This window comes from Lindgomyces ingoldianus, assembly GCF_010093535.1.
Source record: "Lindgomyces ingoldianus strain ATCC 200398 unplaced genomic scaffold BDR25scaffold_85, whole genome shotgun sequence".
Lineage (NCBI taxonomy): Eukaryota > Fungi > Ascomycota > Dothideomycetes > Pleosporales > Lindgomycetaceae > Lindgomyces > Lindgomyces ingoldianus.
In genome coordinates, this window is record NW_022985246.1 from 35372 (window position 1) to 44112 (window position 8741).

The 8741-nt window shown below is 43.7% G+C and overlaps 3 protein-coding genes across 3 annotated transcripts; all 3 read left to right on the forward strand.

Annotated features, from left to right (window-relative positions):
* Positions 1 to 1628: 1628 nt before the first annotated feature.
* Positions 1629 to 4625, forward strand: BDR25DRAFT_338217 (Ent-kaurene synthase; the record flags this gene model as incomplete). Its single annotated transcript, XM_033693267.1, has 4 exons — positions 1629 to 2470; positions 2518 to 2919; positions 2965 to 3990; positions 4035 to 4625. The coding sequence occupies exons 1-4, from the start codon at positions 1760 to 1762 to the stop codon at positions 4623 to 4625; spliced, it is 2730 nt and encodes a 909-aa protein (XP_033539428.1). The 5' UTR covers positions 1629 to 1759.
* Positions 4626 to 5071: 446 nt separating this feature from the next.
* BDR25DRAFT_274309 (putative oxidoreductase) lies at positions 5072 to 6328 on the forward strand. Its single transcript, XM_033687397.1, has 4 exons — positions 5072 to 5438; positions 5495 to 5593; positions 5641 to 5816; positions 5872 to 6328. The coding sequence occupies exons 1-4, from the start codon at positions 5118 to 5120 to the stop codon at positions 6242 to 6244; spliced, it is 969 nt and encodes a 322-aa protein (XP_033539429.1). The 5' UTR covers positions 5072 to 5117; the 3' UTR covers positions 6245 to 6328.
* Positions 6329 to 6409: 81 nt separating this feature from the next.
* BDR25DRAFT_387059 (putative Sterigmatocystin 8-O-methyltransferase) lies at positions 6410 to 7747 on the forward strand (the record flags this gene model as incomplete). Its single annotated transcript, XM_033698041.1, has 5 exons — positions 6410 to 6633; positions 6689 to 6815; positions 6869 to 6992; positions 7048 to 7499; positions 7554 to 7747. The coding sequence occupies exons 1-5, from the start codon at positions 6457 to 6459 to the stop codon at positions 7745 to 7747; spliced, it is 1074 nt and encodes a 357-aa protein (XP_033539430.1). The 5' UTR covers positions 6410 to 6456.
* Between the last annotated feature and the right edge of the window lie 994 nt (positions 7748 to 8741).

Consider the following 8741-nt stretch of genomic DNA (forward strand, 5'->3'; position numbering starts at 1 on the left):
TAAATGCTGCTTATAGTAATAATAAAGCTAGTTACTATAGCTTTTATAGCATACTATTTACACTATTTAGTACAGCTATTAATTGAAAGGCCTTCTTATAGTGCTTAGTTACTAAATTAATAACTAAAGTAAAGCTTTTAGCTTTCTTTTATTCTACTAGCTACTTATAACAGTAGAAGTAATTTTTTATAAATATAAACTACAACACTAAAAAAAAGATTACTTTACTATATAATAATTAATAAACTATATAAGCTATAGTAAAAGACTTAAAGCTTAATAATAAGCTTAAGCATGGTAACATTTACAACTACTAGCTCTGCTAAGAGGTACAGAAAAGAAGGATTTATATATGCTAGATCCCTACTACAGACATGCTAGCTAAAAGCCTTACTAAGTTTTTACTTTAATAAAAGCATTAAGTATTTATTAAATAACTAGGCTTTATCTACTTAAGTAATACTTTAAAAGCTTACTTTACTAATATTAGCTTAAAAACTTAAGCTTACTAACTTTTTTTTCTTTTAGCTATTTTATACTTTTAAGTGCACTACTGTATACTTATAGTCTATTTATTTTTATATAGCTTTGCTTTAGTATTTACTTTATTAAAGCTAGGAGGGTGTGTTGCACGTGTCTCACGCAATGTTATACCCATGTACTGCACTATTCACTTATTAGGCATAGCTCCTTTCTCGTACAGTATATAGTCAGCCCAGAGCTCTATTGATCTCCTTAGACCTTACAATACACTTGTGCAGTCCACTTTGTTTGGATCTTAGTACCTTGTTGATTCGCTTACTATATGTAACCCTTCTCAGCTCATGCAAGATTATGGACTTTCGTGTAGCCTTCCTGGATGAGGTCCGACGCATTCCTGAAGAATCACCATCTTGATCTAATTGGATCCTTTGGGCCAATCACTGAGCCCGGACTCGGGCGTTTCCTTCCTTGCCAGACAGTGCTATCCAGCTCAGGGTCAAAATAAAGAAGATGGCAGCAGTGATAAGGCCTGGAGTAACAGCAAATTCCCTAACGGTCGACATAAAGTTCAACATATTCTGCTCTGAGAGGCAAGGTTTTTTTGGTTGAAACGATCGTGCTGGAATGGGAGAATGAAAGCTATTGCACTATGTTACACGGAAAAGCATGCTTCGCCTCTTACCAAATGGCTTATCTGACACAACAAATTTAAACTAACCGATAGCTGACAAACCCCTGTATGCATCATGCATGCCAATCTAGGCAAATACTGAGTTTCTTGCGGCATCCAATTTAGTCATATTCTAAATCAAGGCTTACTTGTGTTGGCATGTTGAGCTGTGTCACACACTTGCATATGCTCCGCATAACACCACATCTTGAACCCCGGTCCAGATTGTGACAATCTTAATTGCGGCAAAGCACGGCTCGGACTCGGTTATCCCCGACATATGCAATACCACAACCGCCAAAGGAATAGCTCCTGTGTCGCGTTGCCGATACATCCCTAGGGTAGCCTACGCTGCCTACCAAGGCAGGGGTGTGTAAGTTACGGCTGGTCAGTACGGAAGCATTTTTTACCCTCTGAAGGTTTAAATACCTCGAGATTTGACCCCTTCAGTTAGGTACGAGTTGATATCATATCGCCTCGTTCCTCTTCAACATTCTCTGACAGTTTCTATACCATACCATAGTCTCTGAAACGGACAACAAAGTCCGCCAAATTGTCGCATACTTGGCCGACTCACTGGAAAGGCCTTATTATGGGGGCAGCTCAATGACTACCTCGGTTTACGATACCGCTTGGGTAGCCATGGTGGCAAAGCCGCAAGCCGAAAACGACAGCAATGCGACACGATGGCTATTCCCCCGAAGCTTCCAAGCTATCCTGAGAAGCCAGATGCCAGATGGGGGTTTTGGAGAATATGACACTACAGTGGATCAGATACTCAATACCAGTGCCGCACTGTTAGCTTTTCTTCGTTATGAAGCAAATCCCTCTTTCACCGGATGTGATCCCGTTCTAGATATGAGGGAACGAATCAGGCGCGGGAAAGACTATCTCAACAACAAACTCCAAGGATGGAATTTGAAGGACACTGACCATGTTGGCTTCGAAATCCTTGTTCCCAAACTCCTTACCATGCTTCAGGCGGAAGGACTGGACCTTAACTTCCCGGACCTCCAATACCTCATGTTATTGAAGAATCGCAAATTGGGCACACTATCTCCGACTATCCTTTACAAACAAAAGAAAACTACATTGCTCCATTCACTGGAAACGTTCATTGGGGACATTGAATTCGACAAGGTCGGCTTCCATTTGACTAATGGTTCAATGATGGCATCACCCTCCTCGACGGCGGCATACCTCATGAATTGTTCGACTTGGGACGATGAAGCAGAGAACTACCTGGACTTCGTTGTAAGCGTGGGAGATGGCGCGGTTCCGTCGGCCTTTCCAATCAATGTGTTTGAGATTACATGGGTATGTCCTTTCGCATCGTTCGAAAAAGAATAAAGCTAATTATCCAGGTCATATCCACATTTCTTGAGGCTGGGCTGCGCCCCGAAGTATTGGGACAAGGGCATATCACTCGGCTTTCATTATTTTTGAAGACTGAACTGGAGAAGAACTCAGGTATCTTGGGTTTCTCTCCCGGTGTTCTTCCGGATGTGGACGATACTGCAAAAAGTATCCTGTGCCTGAATCTGCTCGATCTCCCCTTCAGCTGCAAAAAGATGATTGAGGTCTTTGAGGGGAGGACACATTTCAGAACGTACGTTTCTGAATCGACGGAATCGTTCAGCGCAAACTGCAACGTTCTCATGGCTCTCTTGACTTCTCCAAGGAGTTCACAATATGTATGCCAGATCGAGAAAGCGCTTGACTTTGTATGCAGCAAATGGTACGATGGAAACTGGAAGGACAAATGGGTACGCACGCAAATATCCCCAGGGATAACACACTAAAAAAATTAGAACCTAGAGAGGCAATATCCCATGATGCTCCTATCTCAGGTCGCAGTCACCGTTTTTGAAATGTGGGGTGCGCAAGCCCCTACGGGCTTGTTATTGCGCCTACTCCATGAACGTATCCCGCTCATGACTCTGCAAATAGTCATTCAAACATTGAGTGGGCAGGATTCAGCGGGGTCTTGGAAAACCTCCCCCGAGATTACATCCTATTCAATTCTCACGTTGAGAAAACTGGTCGGCCTTCCTTGGATGGATCACATCCGTTACAAAATCGAAGCGGCCATAGATCTCGGGATTAATTTCATCAAAGAGGAAGAAACTAACTGGGGCAAGCCTGCTCTAGTATGGGTAGAGAAAGTCACATATGGCTCGGCAATGCTTTCCTCGACATACTGTTTGGCAGCCATACAACCTTCATGTCCTCGGGCTTCAGAGGATGAAACCCGCGAATATTTCCCTGGCATGGGAGATAAACTCAGAAATTATGTCAGACTCTTCTCAGCGCTACCGATTCTTACAAAAGAGCCCATCTGGAGGTTGAGCTCTTCTATTCTCGAAGGTCTCATGTTAACCCCCATCCTCGACAAACGCCGATCCGAACTACACATATTCCCTCGTCAAGGCAACACAACGCCAGGTTACCTCCAGTACATTCCGTTTACTTGGGCAATGTGCAACAATTCAACACACTTTGGCATGTCGACCAAGGCTATCGTTGAGATGATGGTTGTTTCTATGCTCAACTTCGAGGTTGACAAGTACCTTGAAGATGTCACTGCCGATAATCCTTCTTCTTTCCTGTTTGATTCACTAAGAATAACAATCCGCCAAGTGTTCGATGAGCGTCATGGCCATATAGGCACTGGTGATTATGAAAGGGAGGGTAAAAGGCGAAAGCTGTTCACAACCGAGCCGCTCCCTACGAAGGTGGGAGTCGTGGATTCACCCGTTTCTCACCGGACAAATATGACCAACCTCAAAGGAATACTATCTCAATTTGTTTCTTGGGTCTTGGAGCATCCCGACGTTGTATATGCATCCAAAAGCATTTTCTCCTGGCGCATGTTGCGTAGGGCGAGGATAATTTCCGACTTCAGAAGTTGGACCGATCTTCTCGTTCTGCGAAACGAATCATGGGAGTAGGGACATACTTCGGCTGGGTTCGGACAAATCACACGAGCTGTCCGTATTCGTTCGAGTTTTTTTTTCGGTGCGTGGTATCACCCCCGGGGGTCGACTATTTCTCCACTGCTAGAGCACGTTATATTGGTCAAGACCTTTGCTGCCATCTTGCCACCATGTGGCGTCAGTATAACGATTATGGCTCTATGGATCGGGACCTCTTGGAACAAAACCTCAACAGTGTCGATTTCCCCGAATTTCTCGACAAACAGACTGGTCCAACTAGCGAAATTTCGATGGTGGACCTGGCAGAGAAGAGACAGGTTGCGAGCAAGCAGCTTCTTGAGATTGCATTGTACGAACGGCAGTGCTTGGAACTAGCAGTCGCCCAAGTCCAGCAGGACGTTAAACTGAGAGCGTGGCGATCGCTACAGGTCTTCATCAAAGTTACCGACATTTACGGACAGATATATATCGTCAAAGATATCAATCGCAATTCTAGGGATGGTGAAAAACCAAGCGCTACTGTTCCGTCAATTTAGTTAGCGGTTATTTGCAGCGTCGTTAACTATTCCATGTCTTTGTTGCGTTTTCACCCACAGTATGCTAGAAGGAGAACATGGAAGAACATAGAAGAACATCTGAAACATCAGTGCTGTACACTTATCGTCATTTTCGAACATTCTCACCTGACGACCCTGTGACGATTTTTGTTGTAACTATATACGCCTGCGATGTGTAGCGGACGTTTCCATTGTATCGAGGACCTAATTTAGGCTTGATTGTATTATTGACTTGACCAAGAAAACAGACAAAAAATGAGTGAACAGTTTAAGCTTGTTTCTTACATGCATGGCGGAGATGGAATTGGTTGCCTTGTGGGCGCGCGCCATTTACTGGACCCGGTAGATTGGGCCGCGGGGTCAACAAATGTATAAAAGAGGCACGCCTTTTACCGTAAGATTGCCAGATTCTCAAGCCCATTGCCTTCTACGAGAACCTGTATCTCAATCTATTTGCTCGGCGCAGAGAAAATGGCACCTCGACTTATCTTCGGAACTGCAACCTTCGGCATGGATTTGACCGAGTTCCAGAACCAGGATTCCGTGAATTCTCTACTTCGAACACTTCGTGGTCTTGGCGTAGAGAGACTCGACTCAGGCGCGCGCTATCCGCCATTGAATCCCGGTCGGTCTGAGATGTTGATTGGGGACTCGAAAGAGTTTTGCAAGGGCTTCATCATCGATACCAAAGTTTACACGAACACTCAGACCGACGGCAGTGGTGACCTGACCCGCGCGGGGATTAGCAAGTCCTTGACCGGCAGCTTACAACGCCTTCAAATCAACGAGGGGGTAAGACATTTGCATATACAGTTTTTTCGTATGGTGTCTGACATTGACTTGAAAAGATTAATGTGCTTTATGCACATAGGGCAGATCCGAGTACCCCACTCGAAGAGCAAATTCAGGGCTTCATAGAGCAAATAGCGCAAGGGCGCTGTAAGAGTGTAGGCGATAAACTCACCTAAGCTACATCCCCGCTAACTGAAAGCAGTGGGGTGTATCTAACACCCCGCCCAAAGTATTAGAGAGAATACTGCAGTTGTGCGAAGAGAATGGCTGGGCAAAGCCTAGTTGCTATCAAGGAAACTATAATCTAGTCACCCGTGGCATGGAAACGAACCTGTTACCGACACTACGCGAGAATGGTATCGCATTTAATTGCTTCCAGTATGTATCAACGCGCAAGTATGCATGAAAGTGGGCACTAACGCATGCACCATAGACCTCTCGCCGCAGGATTCTTAACCGGTAAGCTTGTCAACAAGACACATGCCGGCACACGATTTGACAAAAGCAATCCTCTTGGCAACATCATACAGAAAATGTTTGAGTCCGTGGAGTTGCAGGATGCAATGAAAGTGTTCGATGCAGGGGTGCGGGCAGAGGGACTAGCGCCTATGGAGGTGGCCCTTCGTTGGCTGGCAAACCACTCGGTTCTAAACAACGGGGATGGCATAATATTCGGCGCGAGCAAGGTTGATCAAGCACCGGACACGGTAAGGTTCCTGCAGAGCGGGCCGTTGCCTCCATCGGTGCTTATTCTCGTGGAGAATCTCTGGGCTGCAGTAAAGGAAATGCGCGGCGACATAATCTGAGCGTTGGGTTTTATAAGACGACCCAGCATTTTGGGTTAGTAATTTAGGTGAAGTCCGTTACGTTTTGTGTGCCGTAATATCTAGTCCATACGCCATCAAGATGTTGCCTAGCAACTGACTGTGACGTGGACACAAGTAGGCTATGCGTCCTAATTCACGATTTTTATCTATACCTGTATCAAGACCTGAAAGGGAGCTTGCCTGCTACTACAATGCCTCACTTAACACCACAACAACTGCTCGCCGAGCTGGAAGTTTTCGCTTTACAGCCACCAAATGAGGCTTTGGAGGACGCCGATGTCCGGGCCAAACTCTATGCCTTGTTCGATAAGGCGAAGAAATCACTGGAGACTCCGACCGAGTTGGTCACTAGATTGCTGTTGTCTCAGGTGAGAAAATAGAATTCTTTTACTAGCCTACACGCTAATGCAAAGGGCACTTTAGCATGTCGAAGGCACGGTGATCGACGTTGCTCTAGATCTAGAATTATTCTCCAAGCTGGAAGAGGAAAATGGTAGCACCAAGCTTAAGACTTTGGCATCGTCTATCAAGGTGGAACCCGCGCTTCTTAGTACGTCTCTTTACAGGAGCTTTTATGGCTTGTTTCAAACCTGATTGACTTAGAACGACTTTTGCGTGCTCTAGCAGCATTTGGTGCTGTCCAAGAAGTTGAGCACGATGGCTATAGGCTATCGCCGTCGCACTCCATACTGGCAAATACTGACTTCGGTCATGCAGTGGTTACTGTGTAAGGGTTTTTCCGTAACTGAGCTCATATCCACTTTATACTTACGTCTTGTAAGGTCTGAAATTCTCCACCCTACTTACCAAGCCCTACCTCAGTACCTGAAGTCAAGAAATTACGCGACGCCAACCGATCCCAAGAACACCGTAATCCAGCAGGTCTTTGGGATTAAAGACAAGGACATGATGAGCCTTGTTTTGGAAAAGCCCGATTGGGCACGCGGTTTTGGTATGCTCATGAGCACATGGGGCGAGAGCCATGCTTTGCTCCAGCATCTATCTCCTGTCAAGGAAAGGCTTGTGGCGGGTTTCAACGCCGATATCAATCCGGTATTGTTTCTGGATGTCGGCGGTGGATACGGTCAGAAGTCCATTGCTCTCCGGCAGGCATTCCCCGACCTCCCAGGCAAAGTCGTCGTTCAAGACATGCCCGTGTTCATTGATACTGCGCCAGTTGTGGAGGGGATTGATTTTACTGTCCATGACTTCTTCACGGAACAACCTGTCAAAAGTATGGAAACAATGTCTCTCCAATATAATTTCCGTCAATTAACGTATGGTCTAGGCGCAAAAGCGTATTATATCCGGCAGTGTCTACATGATTGGCCGGACGAAGCTTGCGTGAAGATATTAAGCATGCTTCGACCTTCTCTAAAACCGGGTTACTCCAAACTTCTTATTCACGAATTGATAGTACCCGATACTAGCGCCAGTACATGGGCCGCTGTGCAGGATATCAACATGATGAGTAGGCGTTAAGTAGGTTAGCATATATTGTTTATATAGTAATTAGTGTAGTGCTAGCTAAGGTGTAGAGGCAGGTAATACTAGTATATTTAGTGTTATTAGCAGCATTATAATTAGTCTACTTTTATGTAAAGCCTTATATAGTAATAAAGGTTATATATAAAGCTTTTTAAGTATAATTACTTTTTTTATGCTATATTATATAGCTTTTAAGCTTAAGTACCTCTATTACTTAGCTATAGTATAATTTCTTTATCTTTAATCACTTATATAAGCTTTTTTTTATGTGTAGCTAAGTGCTAAGAAGTCTTATAGTGTTTATTTTTTAAAATTTTTTATATATAAACTTAGAAAAGTAGCGCCTTTTTAAGTTATTATGTATAAATTAGGAATTATATAACCTATATATAATTAAATTTATAAGCTTATTTATCCGAATAGCAGTATTTAGATACGCGGTTGGGCGTCACGTGACATAGTCTTGTGTCACGGTTGTACGCACAGACAGATAAATACCCTTTCCTTCGCAAAGACTTAGAAAAACAAGAATCAACACTAGTTACCTGCAACCCCCCCCTAGCGCAATGTGTACACTGTGCAAACCTCTTTGCTTTGCATAGCTAGCATAGAGTCTATTTAACACTAATTAGTAGTTTAAATGCTGTAAGACAGAAAGCTCTTCTTATACCTTTCTATTTAAAAGATTATGTACAAGAGAAATCCTTTCTCTTTGTCACGGTATCCTCCCCAGATCCCAGACATAACTGTATTAGACGCGTACTAGAGTATTATTAGTGCACATCTAACACAAATATAACATAACACAGACATAAACTTAAGCATAAACTGCCTTAACACTAACTAAACCTAGAATAGGCTTAATTTATACCTAAAGCGCTTAGACTTTTAAGCTAAGTATTTAATTACTAATTTCCTTCTAAACTTTCCTATTCCTTACACAACATCTTGTACCTACTATAATACCTTACATAGTAATTAAACTAGA

What these genes read in the sequence shown, in the direction of transcription:
- BDR25DRAFT_274309 (XM_033687397.1), top strand. Translation starts at nt 5,118, where the DNA reads ATGGCACCTCGACTTATCTTCGGAACTGCAACCTTCGGCATGGATTTG. An exon ending in GCCTTCAAATCAACGAGGGG is followed by an intron (nt 5,439 to 5,494) that starts GTAAGACATTTG and finishes TGACTTGAAAAG; the next exon opens with ATTAATGTGCTTTATGCACA. An exon ending in CGCAAGGGCGCTGTAAGAGT is followed by an intron (nt 5,594 to 5,640) that starts GTAGGCGATAAA and finishes AACTGAAAGCAG; the next exon opens with TGGGGTGTATCTAACACCCC.